This window comes from Filicampus tigris, chromosome 6 (genome assembly GCF_054856515.1).
Source record: "Filicampus tigris isolate MCC_2025a chromosome 6, RoL_Ftig_1.0, whole genome shotgun sequence".
Lineage (NCBI taxonomy): Eukaryota > Metazoa > Chordata > Actinopteri > Syngnathiformes > Syngnathidae > Filicampus > Filicampus tigris.
In genome coordinates, this window is record NC_141222.1 from 9,041,777 (window position 1) to 9,061,056 (window position 19,280).

Sequence of the window (19,280 nt, forward strand, 5' to 3'; positions counted from 1 at the left end):
ACGTCACCTGCTGCCGGATGAACGTCTTAAAGAGACAGTACACCAGCTTCTTAAAGGGACAGTGCACCGCCTTCAAATGGGACACAAGAGGACAGGAAGCATTTTTTTTTTTTAAAGAATAACTATTCTTTTTTTTTTTTAATCATAAACTAAACGTAATATGTTGTAGTAAGGCATTGGGAACAATTTCAATATTTTATACCCATGGAAATGATCAAAGTTACATCGTTACCAGAATCTATCACGGAATTAGATTGTTTATTCAGCTGTTCATCAAATAACAGAGATTTTTTTAACACATTGCGGTAGATATCCATTCCATATACTGTGCCGGTATATTGGTTTCATTCGTTCGCTAGAATGGATAGCTAGCTAGCTAGCTAGCTAGATGGATAGATACAGACAGACAGACCATATTTTGAGGTTAACAAAAACTTTTATTTGCTTTTAGATATAAACATTTTCTGTTATGGAATGTAACAAATATATTTAATATACTCGACTATTGCATGCTGTGATAAGTGACATAATGAGTACAACATCCAAAACAAGAGCTTTTATAGGGGCAGGGACCTGCGGGCAACGGAGGTGGAGCTTCGCCTGCATATGAAGCGTAAAGAAAAAAAAACACACACAAAACAAATAATTACATGAAATTCTTTTTCATTTTAGTTATCCTGTGTCTGCGATATTTTTTTTTTCTTTTGACCTAAATTAAACATACATTTTTGCACAACACTTAGTAATTTCAATCCTTATTGCCAAAAATGTGTGAAAAGAATGCTAATGTTCTGGAAACATTTTTTTTTTATTTTAATGTGTGGCTACTAATTGAATGGCAAATCCGCTACTCCGTTTGGCTTATTTTGTAAACCTGACTCTAGTATCAGTGCATTACCAGCCCACACGTGGTGTGGGGGATGTCACAGGGGAGTGAACACAGAAAGGTTTGCTACATAAATGCGAGCAATAAGCTCTGAGGTTGGTGGCTTTCTCTCTTCTCTTCTCTTCTCTTCTGCTTTGCACTGCTACCTCAGTCCTCTTTGGGCTTGTTTGAGTAACGAATCAAAGTCAAGCTCCTGAAACCTGCTCTTGGCTGGAGACGGCTCTGCATCCACTTTGGCATCTGAGGAACAGTTTTATAATATGTTCAGTGATCCAGGGTAGAGTTCAAACTGTTATATGTTAGACACAACATTTGTGATTTGTCACTAAGAATCACTTAATGAGAACAGTCAGCACACTTTCTAGAAAAATGTACAGTACAGTGGAAGCTCGAAATCTGAATGCCCTTTAAGTCGTACATTACAGCAACAAGATCTTTTAAAAAAGAAAAACTTCAGCAGTGTCTCAATTCTTTCATCAGACGTGATCATGTGAGTTGTCAAAGTATTGTGTTTTATCATTTCCATTGATGAGACTTGTGTGAGACTTTAGAATACTTTCATATGAGGTGTGTGAGGTGACTCATCGTCGCATAACACCTTGTTCTTTTGTTTTAAGACTGAGGGCCACATTCACAAAAGGATTGAGTGGCTTTTGCATGCCGCTAACTGGTAAAAATGGGGCAAACGGATAGCGTCTAACAAAGCACGCGCAGATGGTGAAATGCTTCACTAACTGCGATGCCAAGCAGATTGAGTCTCAGTGCGCCGATGGTATTTGCATGTATTTAAATGAGGTAATAAGCATATATTTGGCGGAGAAATTGCTATGCAGACGAGCCTCATTGATAAAAAAGGTCTAATTCACTAACATTAGCCCTAATAACCAAACGCAGTTTGAATGAAGCTAATAAAGTCTATAGAAAGCTGGTGTAAAATTGGGGCTCCTCTGCCCAAGCCTCATTCAGCAGTAGCACGGAGAAGGCATCATCATGCCAGGGAGAACCGCCCCGCCCTACGCGCTGATCACACTCTGGGCATAGGACCCCCATCTGCCGTCGGGGGGCACATTTTACACAAGGGGGGGGGGGCATTGCGACCTGCAACATCTGACCAATGTGACGGAACGCTCCGACATGTACAAGACATGAAATATAGGCGTTATTGGGGCCGAAATGAAAGCTTGCGTGGTACAGGGCGGCTCTGGTGCCAGCCGTGCTCCTGAGCAAATATTTACAGGGAGAAGCTGTTGTCTAAGGGCTATATTCAGGAAATAAACTTGACTTGTATTTCTTGCCTGGAGTTCTGAAGAATGGGTTCACACCCGACTCACCACTCAAAAGCTTTTTGGAAAAAAAGCAACGTCACTTAACGTCAGAAAACTAAAATGGACACAAGCCTTTAGCGTTTTTCTCCTTAATGAGAAAAATGCTTATGTCCAAAAACTCCAAAATATTGAGGCGATTGTTTTGATATTTTGTGAGATTTATGTCAACGTTAGCAGAGATGTCCATGTGAATGTCCACGTTTGACGATTGATAACAGTTTTCTGACAGTCCCGTTACACCTCCTCGGTCAGGAGCCCAATCTCGGGTTCTTATAATTTAATTTTTCTCTTCCTAACTGCCATTGCTCTGCTACGGTGTTCTTGGCGCAAAGCCAACATTTATACTTTGCCGTGTGTGTGGCAATCAGGGGGAAAACAGGTGCAATCTGCACTCAGCTGTCTAACTTTGTGGGTGTGTTTGCGCTTGTATATCATTAGCGCAATATGCTTTGCCAATAGGACGACGCAAACTGCGGGTGCAAATGAAGTGCAATTCAAGGCGTTATCAGCGGCCGCAGTACTTTTTTTTTTTTTTTTTACCCTTGAGTGTTCTACTGTTGTTAGGGCTTAATGTTGTGAATCTTCATTGAGTGGTCATTCACTGTTTGTGAACTTACCTACTTGCATTTTTTCTCGGGCCTGAGAGATGTTTTTTTAGGCCTATGCCAATTCCGATATTTTGCAGGAAAAGTATTATGATAAGCGATTAATCAACCGTTTAACTTAAAAAATATATAATGAATAAAATAACTTCTTTTTTGTCCCTTAACATTTACAACAACCAAGATAAGAATGACAAGAAGAGCATCTGGGGGTTTCACAACACTTTGTCCTTCCGTAGTTCTTCAACTTTACAACAAAGAGGAATTTTCACGTACAAAAACATGCTGATAAGCAGAAGATTTTGCTGTAAAAGCATTATCATGGTCAGGAGATTGTGGAGCACAAACGTAACCAGGTCATCCGCCATTACGGTTGCAAATAACAGCGGCATTTGAGCACTGATCAGTCCGTCTCAGGAGTTTATTGGCTTGAATGGCGCCACTGCTCTAGCTAGTGGACAAACTGCGCAAGGGCATCATTCTCAGTGACTCCAACACAGGAGCATTTAGTCATCGGAAATTAAACGTATATCAGTGTTTAATCAGCATAAAGTGAGAGTCTGGATTTGACGAAACAAAAAATAGTGTCCGTTCCACTCAAAAAGCCCCTGTCTGTTACGCAACTCAACTTAACCATTATTTTGTCATTAAGTCCCATATCCGTGCCCATCTACGTCATTTTGTGCTCTTTCTGTAGACCCTAAGATGTTTCCCGAATGCCGTGCTCCTTTTGAAGCACCGTGTTAGCGGAGTAGCTAGTGTTGGCCAGCAGCAAGGCTCCTGGTAGGGTCGACTTCTCAAAATGACACGGAGAAAGGTCCGTATTGCTATTGGTGCCATTGGCAGTGGTGCACGTTTACATCAGCTCAACAAAAGGTACAATAACTACCCAACTAAATATAAAAAGTGATTTGTAGTATGTTCATTTTAAAAATGGGAATGTCTACATATGTATCGTTGAATCAAAAACATTCTAAAATAGCTCAGAGCTAAGTAGTAATTGTGAGTTTTTGGTAACAGTTTGGATTGGATTCTTTTTCATTTCAATATTTCCTATGGCAAAAAAATAGTTTTGAAATCCTAACAATAAAGGGGTTGACCAGCATGTACAAAAGAATTTCGTTGGGCCTCAGAGGTTCCACTGTACCTGGCGCTTTGGTTACACTCTCACCTAGATCGGCATAGTCTGAATTACAAAACTGTCTTCTTCCTCCAAAGCAGATGTCAAAGGGCAGCTCATCAGGTCTTCTTAGTTTTCCGCCATTGTCGATGGCTGCAAATGCATCATCCATGTGGTAGAACGTGACAAAGCCATAATGGTCACTTGAGGAAGCAAACAAAATCATACTTTAGTACTTCACAATACTGTATGTACTCTCACAGCAGCGCAGGAAATATTTTCTGTCTCCGTGTGCTTACCCTTTATCTCTAAAGTGCAGCGACACACATTCTACTTCTCCAAAACGAGAGAAGCGCTCTCTCAGTTCATCGTGTGTCATGGACCTGCGGATGCGCCCGACGTACACAACTCTGCGCTCATCCTTTGGTAAAAGATTGTAGATGCAACTTGGCACGTGTTGGACAGCGACTAATTACTAAGACACCAGCTGATATGACTGTACTGTTGGACTTACGATAGCTTTCAGCTTCTGAAGCCTCGCTTTGTGCTCCCGCTTCAGCTTCCAGGACTCTCTGCTGATGGGGAGATTTCATGTTAGTGATGCTGAGATGACATTTCTATTATTACAATGATACATTGACTTCGGTCTATTTTGGGCTTTGCGTGGTGAACCAAAATTGGAGGTGCAAGCCAGTTTCAGATGCACTGCCACTCAAGCCAAATATAAAAAAAAAAAAAAAAAATGGGAGCAATTAAGGTTCTGTGCCACTGTTGCATGTGGGTAAGCAGCCACAGTCACGATTCACTTTTAACCATTTATTGAAGAAACATTCAAACTTAACAAATGCCAACATTCTCAAGGAGCTGCTGTATGCCACTGCTCACTCCCAGACACGCATGTGCAGACAAACAGGCAAATCTAAATATGCCGCCTGATTTAAAACACACACTTCCATCACACGGATACTACAGTATAGTTAGACTTTATAAAACCAGTTTAAGTCTTATCATTTCAATTTTTTAAATTGTGTTTATATACAACACAGCACATTTTGGCTATGGAAACATGTTAATAAAAATGTGTTTTCGGGGGAGGGCTGGAATGGATTAATGGCATTTCAATTCATTGCATTGGGGAAAATTTATTTGATAGACAAGTAAATACATGTAACAATTGAAACTTGCAAGTCAAGGTACCATTTTATTCTCATCACTAATTATGTTGTGAGGCTATGGAAAGCCTTTCATTTGCAAACTCACCTGTAAAGGTTTCTCCGTCGCGTAGGCAAAGATGGTGAGGAAGGCGACGGTGAGCGGGAGCGAGACCAGGACCGGGGTCTTGATCTGTTACATCGTAAACGTGCACAAGGCAGTTTCTGCCGCCGAGGCGGGGAACGGGAGATGGAGCGAGAAGGGGACGAAGACCAAGACCTGCTTCCTGAACGCTCGCGACGGGACCTGTGCGCACACACACACACACACGAGTGCAAATAACAGTTGAGCACAAACCGCTAACTAATATCAAGAGAGGGCATAAACATGACTACCTTGGTCTCTTTGGCGAGCGGGATGCAGAGCTGGAGGATGACGACGACGAACGACAGCTGTCTGAGAGGGGGGATCTTCTCGAGTATCTCCTCTTCTCTCGACCTCTGCTCGGAGGGCTGGGTGGAGGTGTAAGTGACGCACATGGCGGAGCTGCGCGTGTGCATGTGGATGAGGCTGACTGGTCTTTTTCATCAACTCTGATGGGAGAGCCACATTTCATGCTGCTGGAGGTTTGATTGCATTTAACAGACGAGGAGTTCTCCTCCACTTCATGAGCGTTCTTGAGAAGAGAAGCAGAGGCTCTTGTGTGCAAATAATCCGGAGGCACGCAGTAATCGTGATCTGCGGACACTGATGAACATATGTGAGGAGGCGCAGCCAGCTCTGAAGCGTTTGTTTTCCTGGATGGAAGCGGGCGAGGATCAATGATCTGAATACCCTTGGATGGCGGTGTTCTCCGCTTTACACTGATAACTTCCTGAGTTTGGAGAATGACTTCAGTGCTGAGAGGCTCAGGAGTAACGTGCTCTGACTTTCTTTGGGGCTCCAGATCATTTATGGTGATTTTTGGTCTTTCTGAGTACAAAGTTTTGACGGGTTTGTGTTCCTTAGTGGAGGTCTGCGCGCGCGTAGAGTTCCTTTCCATGTTGTGTAGATTTGAGGGTAAAGCATTTGAAAAGATTGCTTGGTCGCCCTCTTCAGCTGAAAGGGAGACAACCACAGTAGGTCATGTGTACACATGCACATTATGCAACATACTAGGGCCTAACACAATTAGGGGCTAAAGTTATGAGTACTGCTCAAAGGTCTGTCATCTTCGTGACAAATGTGCTTGTTTATCTTCCAGATTTTCTGGCATGAGAACAATGACAATATCCAGTACAGCATAACCCATTAAATCAGATGACCATAGGTGCGATTTATGTGAAAACCTTGCAATTATGATAATTAAACTTCATCAATAACATAAAACAAACTGAGGGAGTTAGTCATTTTGTTGATTTGTTTCTAACTACACTACATGAAATATGTTTGAAGGTAGGGTCAAGACTGAGAACAATTTAGTACTGAATAGTTGAGATATAATGTTGAACTCTTTTTCACGTTCTTAATTGTCTGGATGTTTCGGGTGTTGCTAAAACGGAGCCCAGTGACGCTCTTGGGCCCCTGGCATGAGTTGGCCCTCCCCCATTATATAAACACCGAGCGCCCTCATTTCATCTGTGGATATCTGTCGCAATTGCGAGATACTTAGCAATAAAACTTTTGCACATTTCTACCACTACAGTGTGTAGTTAGTCATCTAACTATGACTACACACCCTGCAAAATGCATCTTCCCAGCGCTATTGTGTTAAGCGCGGCGCAGGGAGCGAGTCCATTGGCCTGCTAGCAGCAGCGTGTAGCTATTTGCTGCTAGTGGGCCTGCAGACCGGTGTCGGGTCTGTCCACTACTCCACACTTGCACCGTGCACTGTGTGTCGAGCCAACCACTTGAGACACTTCAAGGAACGTTAACTGTTTATTATGTATGCTGGCATGCAAGCTAACGAGCAAATTAGCAAACGTGTGGGCCCCTACGTAACAGACACTTAAGGGAGGTCAACTGTTTATTAAACACAGCAGCACGTTTTTCACCCTGCAGCTGACTAAAACCACTTCAGCACATACTGTACAAATTAACGTAATTGATTGACAGGTGAAGGTGGAGCAAGTGTTTGCAGTGCCTTCAGTGGACACAACCACACTGTCCTACAGCTGGAAGGCTGACTCTTTTTCATGACTTCGGAGCCTTTTTACTTGTTTTGGGTTTTTTGGCAGGCGAGTTAATCTGCGTTGTCAAATTTACAAATCTTTTTTTTTTTTGTCCCTTTACTGGGTCTTCAATGAAATTATATTAGACCAGAGGTTGTCTGTAGTAGATGACCCACAAGTCAGAGTTATTCACCAAGGACTTAAATGGACAAAGTTGTACATGTTTCTGTGTTCAAAGGGAGTGGCTGTAATACATGTTTCCAGGTTTAAAGGATGAAAGGGCGTAGCTGGCTGCTTACTGGAAAATTGTCCATGTTGTTGTGGAGAGTAAAGAGACATGATTGGCCTTTGTCCTGTCTTGTTATGCCTCTCCACATTTTTTTTTTTATGTCTTAGTCACTGGTCACACATTGTACAATATAGTTGTTTATATTTACTGTACGTGATATAGAATTTGCAAACGTGTTGTGCTGTACAACAACACTTTATTTTATGAGATCTGGGGCACACATTTATGTTTCCATCCAATTTCAGTTTCGTTTGTACTAAAGGGATGTTTTTAAAGATGTGTTTTGTGCATTTTCGCTATGATTTAAGTGGGCTCGTGGAGAGATAAGCCCTCAGATGTCTGCTGAAGTGCTAATGTGATGCTGATTAGATATTGACAAATATGTGAATGGATTTCACTTTTGATGATACTCTGCATGCTCTATTGTGGCCAGTGGTGCAAAGTTTGGACTCATATGCTGGAAAACATTGCCTCTGCAATAGACATATTGCCGTCAGTCGGTCATATTATATAAAGGAAAACAATATTACCAAATATCTTTACAAGTATGTACTCTATTTGAAAACAAAACAAAACAACCACAACAAAAACATATGCCATTTTATCACCTTGTTTCTCCTCAAACTGCTCCAACAAGCTGGTCAGATCACAGGCTTCAATCCCTTAAACAGAACAAACAGACAGCGATGTCAACAATTTACTTCTTTCTGCATTCTATGGTTATTAATTTGATAAAAGTCTCGTATGTGTTTGGTCTGTACCTGAGTGAGCTGCAGCACTTTGCTCGCGACAGGTAAGTTGAAGTGCTGGTCGTAGTTTCTCGGAAAGAGAACTTCTTGTGGGGCTCTCTGGTAGTGCTTCCCTGACCGTCTGACCTCGGTCGCATGTTACTGGATCCGCATTCACCGACTGAGAAATCTTTGGCGTTAGCATGAGGTTTTGTGGTTTCCTGCATTCTGTTTGAGGTGTAGTCGGAAGTTGGCCGTCCACTTCCTGACTTGGAGGAGGTTCCATAGTGGACTGTTGTATTTGTGATGCAACTGAGTGTTCAACAGTGGACACTAGTGAAGAGTGAGAATTTGATGGGGTGGGCGTCGTGCTGACAGGCAAGCAAATGATGACAGGGTTCGGGGGATCAGTGCTGAGCAGTGTCGGATTCTTTAATGGACTTTTCTTGCTTGCCGCTCCTTTAACAGTGGTGTTACTCTGCTCATCACTGCATTTTGAACCATCAAGTGAGGTGTGTTTAGATTCTATTTGATGAGATTTCAATCTGCGATGCCTAGCGGCAAACAATGCCTTCTTCTCTACAGGTCCGAGAGGATGGCGACGTGATGTCTTGGAAGTCGCTCTTTGGGGGGGATCCGTACTCACAGTGGACTTTTCTATTAGATGGGTTGAAGACTTCATCTCACAGAGGTTTTGTCTCTGCCCATGTGAGCAGAGAATGGAGGGCAGTTCTTTGGGGGGCTGTGAAACAGAAGGCCACTTGGTGGTGTTACTCCTCTTTTTCTCCACCACAGGCTGCCTTTTCTGTCGCAGCTGTCTATACTCTTGGAGACTTAGAGATTTGGCTTTGCCCTTACCTTTTGGCAGATGATCCTCAGCCTTTTCATTACTGTCTAGTGATATAGATGCTGTTGTTGGGGCTACAAGTACTGGACCGTTGGGTGTATCTGCAGTGGCTACGCTGGGGAGAGTCTTCTCGTTGAATTCAAGTTCCACAGACTGGTCAAATGAAGCCACTTGAACACGGCCAAAACGGACTCTTTTCTTTGCCCTGGGGAACAGACCTCTGGATGATTTGCCAGTGAGCAATGCACTTTTTAGCAGGGTGCCGCTATCTTTTTTTAGAACGCCCTCTTTATCCTCCTCTGTCTCTTTCAGGGGTGCATCATCATCATCATCATCATCAGATACAACGTTTATATCTTCATCACTGTCTCCAGTTGGCTTCTTATACTTCCATACTTCTCCCTGGGAGAACATAGTGTGTTTCTCCTGCAGTTTGTCCCAGGGCGATTGTGATGGTCCACCTGTGCTCCGGTGGCCTCTCCCCTCCTCCTCCACATGCATCTTAAGGCAATAGGGGTGCATAAGTTTCACCAGGTTGACCAGAGAAGAAGAAGTGAAGACGTTCACTTGAGTATCTGCGTTCTTATCTGGACCTTGAAACAATGTCCGATTTTGTTGTTGGAAGACCGGCTGAAGTCTAGCTACTTTGCTCCGATCTTCTTTTCTTGTGTCACTCTTGGCTTTCTGTCTAAGTTTGGCGGCAAAGGTTACTCCATCCTAAAGAGATATGGAGACATGGGAAAGAGCACAAATGTTCTGACGCTGCAATCTGGCCCCTGGCATTGTTATCAGGAAAGAACATTTTCAAGCACTACCTATATTATTTGACTGAATGACAAACAGCATGGCGTGATTCTCAAGGAAAAAGCGGATTGCCAATCTTTTTATAGTATATCAGTTAGGGCCCGACCAATATGGATTTCTTGAGGCCGATGCCGATTTTTGACAGAAGGAAATACAAATTACCAGTAATCATACGATGAATTAAAAAAAATGTATAATGTATAAAAATAACTCCCCCCCCATCCCATGGGTATCAGCGTATTTTCACTATTCGCGAGCCGACCTGGTCCTTATTCACCGCACAATGTTTTTATTTTATTTATTTATTTTCTCAACAAACTGAAAATTCACATTTGCTTTTCTTTGAATGACAGGTCCATAGAAGGACTTTATCAACATTGTGACAACGCGAGTTGTAAACTGTCATTATGATTGACTGTCAACATCGGTGCTGTTTGGATGCCATTCACCTGCAATTCAACATTTGAAATTGCAGCGAAACTAGTTGCAGATGGTCAGCAACTCATTAAAACTAATTGCAGAACCCCGCACACCATACTGCACAACACAACTGGTTGTTCAGTTGTGTTGCGTCGCTTAGCGTGCTTTGGACAGACTATTCCGGTCTTGTCCAAAGCGGTTATTATTTCCTTCAGTTTGTGGGGGGGGGGGCATTATGAATGATTTGATGATGAGAAAATGAAAATAATTGTTGAACTTACAGTAGTCATGCTGTTCCCAAACTCTTGACAGTTGAGGAGCTTGGTGTCTGGCAGGGTGTCAAAGGGAGAAAGAGTGCTGCCGACATCATCCTCCACACACTCTAACATCTGAGTCAGAGCCGACAGCAAGGTCTCGCTCTCTTCCTCCGCTTTCCTTGTGTCCTATAATGGGTAACAGAAGCTATTGACTATTTTGGCCCATACACTTGTAGCAAGTGGGCATGAACACATAAACGCAAGCCTATTCCTCAGAACTACTGCCATTCCTGGCTTGCACTCAGACCTCTAATGAAACAGTGGAGTCCTCAAAAATGGCCAAGATGGAGTGCTCCATACATGACTGCGAGTCGATGTCCTCACCACCCATGTTGCCTCCACATGAGCCAATCTGCAGAGATATGTACAAAAATGTGAATGTATTAGACTGCACACACTCTTGAAATTGTGTCACATTAGCAATGATCCAAATGAAACACAATTGCACACCTACTGAGAATTGGACCAAATCTGAGCATTCTCCCCACTCCGAATCAAGAAACCAAAGATGATGTCTATAAAAGATAATTCTGACCGAATATCCTGTGTTATGCAGTGTGTTGCGTGATTTTTTTTCCCCAGACAATGACCAACAATCAAGGAATGTTCAAAACTCTCACATCCTTTGTGTGTGGTCAACACTGAGTTCAAACTCTGTGATGTGAGATGACCAGAACAATAGCAAGTTAAGCGACGTGATGATGCTCTTTCTGTAATGTTTAAGATGGTGGCAAAGCCAAAGTACGAATTGGTGTCAAGGAAGCATACTGAAGTGATGCAACAAAATAAATAACTAAAGACTAACATCTTTGTATGTCTAGGAGGAGCTAAATTTAGTTTGGGTCATTTGTCGTATGTCTTATTTACACTTTTTTTTTTGTCGTCACGTGTGGGGTCGCTCACGTTTAAAAAAAACGGTTAAGATGTTAAAAATAAGTCCTTGTGCGCCGCATAACACATTGACTGTCAAGTATAGTATAGTGCAGTATAATATTACATTATCAAGTAATCTGAGTTAATGTGTTGACATTTTGATGTACGTATATGATATTCACAAAATCCGATACGATTTTATATTTGCTGTCCGATTACAGTATGTGAAACATAATAGCAACAACATAAAGTGAGATATGACAGATATTGTTGTCAGGAGGAAAATATTAAAAAATACCAACTGTCACAGTTGACAGGTATTTATTTGCAATCAAAATGCAATAATAGGTAGCACTGAAAATTGCAGCAAGTACGGCTGTTTAAAACAATGCCGAACCAACTGACACAAAAACAAAACTTTCTGTATTAAATAAGTTACTGCGTTTATAGATCTTACAGTTACATACTGTGATACAAAGACATTAAATGTGACATTTTCAAGTGAAATCGAGTCAAATTTAAACATCCAAATGATCAAAAAGGCCACCAAATATCTCTTTAATCTCTTGTGTTGAACGAAGAACGGTACAATGTGCCTAATTCGGCGGACTTCAATGAACACTGCAGTCAGGAAATGCTGCACTACTTCGCTTCCAGCACTCCATTGCCGGTTTCAGTTCCAGGAAGCACGACCAAAATACCCTGATTGTTGACTGTATGCGACCGGTAGAGGTTTCGGTGCTTTTGAGGGGCAAAAGTGTGTTAGAGGTCCAGCTACAGTTGATCGCTAACAGTCTACCCTGCTGCCAAGCCCGTCTCAGCCACGTGTCGCCACGCGCGCATGTGCCGGCGAAACAACCCCCACCACGACGCCGGAAAACGTCTCAATAGTCCTACTTGATCAGTAAAGTATCTTAACTGGCGAAAGCGATACCTGGCAAGGGCTTCTGGTGCTCAGAAAGTCCACGTTGCCGGCATTTAAAGCCCCGTCTATGGGCCTCCACTGCGCCGCCATCTTGCTGCTCCACATGGTTGACTTGCCAGTACTGGACACGTGGTCACCGGCAGCGCGCGAACAGCCTGGCTGACCTGGGACCAGTTTTGGCACTCACAGCACACTTGAAAAAGATTTGCAATCAGATCCCAGGTCGGAGATATCGTTTACATTCACCACGCCATATTTGGAGCGGAATTTTTTTGTTTCATCAAGTTGACCCGGTTCCGATCACGTTTTTTAAAAGCTGGTATACATGCGTCTTAGTTAGATACATTAAAGTCGCCAAATACTATCTTTTCTGAATCCACGCGATTTTGATTGCACTGAAACGACATCTAGCGTTCAATCGACGGTAACACAGTTTCATTTACAATACAGTACAGTACTGTACTGGTATTTACATCATGGAGAGGGCAGGGTGACTCAGATACGTACTGTACTAAAGTAGATTTTCTCGTTACTTTTTCAACGACGCGGCGACACAGCTTAAATGGAAAGAAGTAAAGGCAAAGGTGCATTAATGATGTTGCAACAAAGTGTATTTGGAGAGGCAAGACATTCCCCACCACCAAAGGCCTCATTTAAGAGAATGTTTTGATGTTGTTCCAAGAATGATTTGTGATGAATGTATTGTCTTCTTCCAGCGTTAAAACCACAAGCTTCTTGCAGTTCAAAAATTCCCTGCCAGGCAATGGGATTGTTTTGGGGGCACAAAATCCTTAGCCAGCGAAAGTAAACTGTATTCTTCTTAGCGAGCACTCTGAAATTAAGAAAAGAAGTACTATGTGTACAGATTGTTTCCACCCCGTTGTGCCAAATTATCAAAATGGGTGGTGGGTGTGGGGGTTCGAATTAGTGATGACGCTTCAGGTGTTCTGTTAAAATAATACAGTAATAATATTCAGGCACTCAAACTGCTCCACACTGACATCACATCTAAATACTCAGATCATCTACCTACATACTACTAAAACACATTTGTATTTGAGGACACCAGACATTGAGGTCTCCAGCAAAGGTGCACACCATTATTTTACCCAGATATCTGTGGCCAGAAATGTATGTTATCGCCCAGGTGGGAACGTTCAAAGACACCCCAAATCCCGTCAACAGATGTTTGCTAATGGTTGGAGTGGAGGAAATTTGTCCGAAAATGTCGGCCCACTGCTTACAAGTTTGAAGACATCTATGATGCTAAGTAGAGGACACCTTAGTTTAACATGTATCGATGGTCAAATGATCTTTTCAAGGGGTTTTGTCCATGCAGGCCTATGTAAGTCTGTTAAACAACAATTACAAATATATTTCTTATTTTCATTGGTTATTTTTTATTTATTATTATTATTATTATTATTATTATTATTATTATTATTATTATTATTATTATTATCATTCCATAAGATGAAGTTCAGATCTTCTTTAGACAACGACAATTATGCCATTCTTTATATTAAAAAAAAAGCACAACGAAACACAAATTCAAAAATAATTTGATAATAATTCACGAAAAACGTAAAAGTATATATTTGTTTCCATGAATCTCATTGGGTGGGCAGTCTGCCAATCTGGGTGGGCCTGCACACCCAGGCCCACCCAGGCCCACCCATGGCTCCTCCCTGCCAGCAACTCAACTCGGAATGAGTGTTATAGAACAAGGATGGATTAAAATCTATATTTTAGTCTGGGAATAATGAGGTGGTTTGTTCTGCTTTTAGTAACTCTTGCTGTGAACCGTAAACTGTCCATTTGTGGGAGCAAAACAGAATATGTCCATGTGCTCTTGACCAGTTTATTCTTTCTCAAACCTCTTTTAAGAATTCAGTGCATGCAGTTTAACCTAATGTTGCTGACTGTAAGACCCAACATATTAAATTCAGCTGTTGAACTGTTCTTTTCAGGAACGGAAAGCAGGAAACCTCATGTCATTGTCATCACATGAATAATGCCGCTTATCCAATTGGACAAAACACGTGAGACCTGAGTAACCTGAAGGATTTCCCTCCAAAAAACGCGAAAGCAAAAATTTAAATTATCCCGTCGAACACGACAGTAAATCTTTGCCAATGAAAAATAGAGGCTATTTTCAAGACACTACAGTTTAGCGTCCACTATGGGGTGGTTCTTTGTTTCTCCACTAGATGGTAGTACTTACTTGATTTACACCCTTGCATTCTGCTTGCACCACTTTCTAGCTCTCGAAAGTTCTGAGTTTTATCATAAGCTGATTGCCGAGCCGTCTATCCTCAAAAACACAAATGAGATAGTGAATACATAACAAATGCGATGCATAACGAAGCGAAATTCATTGACTCCTTATGCTCGTGCTGTTATCTTGTATTATCTCCCCATTTTTCAAAGAGGTCGATGTATGTGTCTGGCCTGTTATCTCTTGCATACCAGCAAGGAGTTGACCTTTCTTCTGAATGTCATGCCGGTTTACAGAGTCAGTGGCTGTGCAAGATTAATAGGAAATGAAATTTCGTCACTGGAACTGCTTTTATAACCTGGTGTACAAGCTTCTTCTCATTGTCTTCTGATGGGTTTCTTGTTGTGTTCTTGTCATTACTTCACCATTCAGGATTTCATCGCTGATTGTTTGGAATTACAGTGCACAAAACTACATAATCAATTTCCACAATCTTGTTTGAAAGGGTATTGAAAGCAGCCGTTCTAATTTGGTGTCAATCCAGATCAAGGTGCGGATTGTTTTTAATTTTCCCTAATGTTAAAATGAATATTGCTGAAACCTCAATGACAGAACACAGAAGCAATTTGGAGATGATTTTTTCCCCTTCGACTTGGAATGTTTTTGTTTTGTTTATTATTGTTTTGTCATTTAAACCCCTAAATTCCGCTGCTACTGTTACTCCCCGAGCGCGCACTCATACACCCACACGTACACATACAGCACACATCTTGAAGCACATTTCTGTCTGAAATGGGGCCAAAGCAGCCGTCAGTTTCCTGCGGGTGCATATGTTCAGGAGTATGTGGAGACTTGTGTTGAGGAGGGGCAATTCACTGTAAGTGGGTCACCTTACTGCAGCATTCAACACCAAACAAGCACATCAACACCCACAGTCACATGCAGTATACTGTATTTACTCCACTGGGAACAGTGTTTTTGTTTGGCAATAAAATACACACTCAGTCACAGATGGACACTTTTCCAAAGCGTTAGTGCTTAAGGGACAAGAAAAATGAGAAAACGCCTATTTATTTCCCATCGTGTTTCTCAACACCTCACTCTTGACCTCCAAGGACTCCGCCTGAGCTTGTTTGAAGAACCTGTGAGGTCTTAGGAGTCATGTTGCCGCTTGTGTTACACACCCTCTGTATGTTCTGTTCTGTATACCCAACCCCCCCAACCCCACCCCCGATGACTTCATGAAATACATGTGTGTGCACTTCAGTGCCCTGCAAAAACACTCTGATCTTTAACTTGACACCTTTTCTACGGGGAGAGCAGGACACACAAGCATTGCCGGTACTTGTTGCAGGAGTTGTGCCTCTGCTGTCCTCATGGGACCTATCTTTGCTTCAAGTCCCTTTGCTTTCACAGCAGAGAAGAAGAATGCCCTCCCGCATGGCACCGAGAGCATTTATTGAAAACAACTGAAGGGCTGAGAGAAACACAGGAGAAAGGGGGCTTGTTTAATCGAGAAAAGCAGATCAAGAAATGATGCAGGCAGAGATGGTAAAAAGACTGGAGGAAATCTGGTGGAGATCCTGTCGACAAAACAACAGAAGAGGCACAAGTGGGGATTCAAAGGTGCACACGTTCACTTACACACAAACACAGCATGGTGACGGAAGCCTGAAGACAAAAGAAAGAAGATGCCCATTTTATATTGTGTTACGTAAGAGTTTGCGGCATCAGTACACCCTTAAACTGAATGTACAATCGTAAGGCACAAGAACAGTAGTAAAAGCCATTTAACTTGACTTTAAATACCTACATTTGTGCAATTGAAATTATATATCAATATTTATATAGCAGGTGCAAGTAAAAATGTTCCAACATAATGACTTTGGGACATTGATGACTCGTTTTTCTTTGCTATGGGAAAACAAATGTGGTCTATTATGAATACTGTATGCTCCATATGCAAATAAAAGTCAATATTACTGGTTGTTACATGACATTTGCATGGGAAATATTTATCCCGTGTATATAAAAAGTCTACACACCCTGCCCATCTCAAATGCCAGGATTTTGTGATATGAAAACATGAGACCCAGATAAATAATTTAAAAACTTTTTCCACCTTAATGTGACACATAACTTGTACAACTCAATTGAAAAGTAAAAGTCTTTTCGAGAGGGAAGCAAAAATAAACAATTGTGCTAATGCAGTTGAACAATTGTTGTGACTGTGTTCAGAATAAACCAATCACCTCCAAACTCATGTTAAATAGGAGTCAGCACACACCTGTAAGAATTGAATTTTCAATTTAAAAGGGCTTCTTATCAACTCGAAATAAAGTTAACCTGTAGATGATGGATGGATGGATGGATGGATGGATGGATGGATGGATGTTTTAGTATGCTTTTCTTGGTATTTTTGTACTCTCATCTTAAAGCACAAGCCTGGTCCACAGAATACTTCCACAGCAGCAGAAGGTCTCATTTTTCAAAGGTATCAGTCAGGTGAAGGGTATAAAATAATTTCCAAGGCATTAACTGTACCATGGAACACAGGGAAGACATTCATTATGGCACAACAGTGACAATATCAATAACTGGACACCCGTCAGGGAGGCTGGCAAGAGGCCGACAGTAACTTGAAGTTGAAGGAATTTTTGGCAAGCTCTGGCATTTTAGTACATGTGACAACAGTCTCCTGTCTTCTTCATATATCTTGGCTTATACAGTAGCTTGGATGTAAGACCAAAGTCTTATCTTTCAAAGAGAAACATCCAGGCATTGTCAGCATTGTTACATTTTGCAAAAACACACTTCAAATATCCCAAATGCATGTGGGAAAACGTGTTATGATCCAATGATATCAAGACGGAACTTTTTTGGCTGCAATTCCAAAAGGTAGGCCTACAGTATGTTTAGTGCAAACACAACCCTGGTCTTCACCAAGAGGCACCGTACCCATAGTAAAGCATGGTGGTGGCAAAATCATCCTTTGTGGCTGTTTAGGCAAAGCAGCTTTAACACAACAGTTTATGATATTCAGAAGAAAATCAGAGAAAACAAAAGCAGCTTACAAAAATTTCTAAAATAAAATACATTGACAACATTTAACCACATCAATAGAAAAAAAAAAAAAAAGTAAAGTAATAAGTCGGTTTCTAAAATAACTAAGAGGGAAAAAAAAGATGTTTAGAAGAGCTTAATCAAAGGTATGGGAAAAAAAGCAAACTTTTCAGCCTGGATTTAAAAGCATTTACACATGGGGCTGACTTCAATTCTGTTGGCATCTTATTCCATTTGTGTTTACTTTGAACTCTGGGCTCCACTAACTGACGCAAGCTTGATCTCAGAGTCAGAACCCTGCTGGGTTTATCGTCAATCAGCATTTCTTTAAAGGGACACTTTGCATATCTACGCCATTTGCAGCGGTAAAAAGTTAATATTTTGTCTACAATTAATTTGATAACTTTATTATTTTTCAGGTACATTTAATAACTTTAAAAACGATTTGAAAAATAATATAGCTGGCTGCCATGTTCATTAAACATGTGACTGAATAACCGTCACGTGTGTCAACTTTGGACTAGACTGCACAATGATATACACACACAGCTAAACCGAATGCAATGCAGCTTTAGTGTTAATCCTGAAAGAATGAAGTTAGATACTGTAGTTTATAGCCAAAAACCATGAAATAAATTCACCGAGTGAGATTCCACTTTTCATGTTAAAAATGCTGCGCCGGATGGTCTTTTGACGGCACAGAATACACTTTGGAGAACATTTGGTTCGGGAAGTGCAGCAGACATGGTGCTTATTCGCAAACCACTCATAATGCTGGAATAATTAATCCAGTATATCCTACCTGCGCGCATGATGAGGAGAGTGCTCATGGTCCAGTGTATAATTACTTAATTTACGAGTACAGACTCGGCTCGCATTATGGACATAACGAACCAGGAGCCGTCGTTTGCGCAGGGGCGATGGTGGAGGTTTTAGAGGATGCACAGATTCTCCCTCGGGCAATTAAGTTCATCTGCCACGTCTTGCTCGTAAAAATACTCGGCACGGCGTTGGGTTTTAATGTCACCTGCGTGGTGACGTGTCCCATCTCAAACTGTAGGCAACTCCTCTTACACTGAAATGTTCACTTCACATGCGTGCACGCCTGTCTGTCCTTGTGCACAAAGGGGATCAACAAAACTTAATTGCCTAAGTAAACTTTTTATAAATATTGAACTTGTTTCCGGTCTCTGGTTCATACCTTGCAAATTTTTTGCAGTGCATTGTTCTTTTTCTTTGTGTCCTCGTTGTCCAGTGTATTGTCCAGCAGTAAATTGCGCACGTTACGTCTCGTTGGACCCCATATGGATCACGTACCCATGTGTTGGAAATGTTGCCATAAAAGTTACCTATATGTATTTGTTTCACGTATTTTATTTTTTCCAAGATAAATGAATTAATGAAGGCACACATGTAAAATTAATGACGCCTTTAATTTAATCAGGACCCAAACCATTCAGTGATTTCTAGACCATTCACAGAATTTTAAATCTATTTTACAGCTGATTGCGAGCCAGTGTAAAGCCTTTAGGACTGGAGTAATATGTTGTTGTGATCTCTT

The 19,280-nt window shown here is 41.5% G+C and overlaps 1 protein-coding gene across 2 annotated transcripts; it reads right to left on the reverse strand.

Annotated features, from left to right (window-relative positions):
* Positions 1 to 422: 422 nt before the first annotated feature.
* LOC147145675 (uncharacterized) lies at positions 423 to 12,623 on the reverse strand. 2 transcript variants are annotated; one of them, XM_086033000.1, is made up of 11 exons: positions 12,448 to 12,623; positions 10,888 to 10,992; positions 10,605 to 10,766; positions 8,286 to 9,816; positions 8,133 to 8,186; positions 5,481 to 6,183; positions 5,194 to 5,391; positions 4,448 to 4,505; positions 4,233 to 4,354; positions 3,985 to 4,136; positions 423 to 1,126 (listed from the first exon to the last, which is right to left on the reverse strand). In XM_086033000.1, the coding sequence occupies exons 1-11, from the start codon at positions 12,541 to 12,543 to the stop codon at positions 1,029 to 1,031; spliced, it is 3,279 nt and encodes a 1,092-aa protein (XP_085889126.1). In that variant the 5' UTR covers positions 12,544 to 12,623; the 3' UTR covers positions 423 to 1,028. The 2 variants fall into 2 exon arrangements, with proteins under 2 accessions (XP_085889126.1, XP_085889125.1); XM_086032999.1 differs by having other exon boundaries at positions 4,448 to 4,508.
* Between the last annotated feature and the right edge of the window lie 6,657 nt (positions 12,624 to 19,280).

Bases quoted from the DNA above. Each gene is read 5' to 3' on its own strand.
- LOC147145675 (XM_086032999.1), bottom strand. From the start codon at position 12,543: ATGTGGAGCAGCAAGATGGCGGCGCAGTGGAGGCCCATAGACGGGGCT. The intron at 5,392-5,480 runs GTAGTCATGTTT...GTGTGCGCACAG, and splicing joins CGCTCGCCAAAGAGACCAAG to GTCCCGTCGCGAGCGTTCAG. The intron at 1,127-3,984 runs GTGAGAGTGTAA...ACTGTTCCTCAG, and splicing joins TTCAGACTATGCCGATCTAG to ATGCCAAAGTGGATGCAGAG.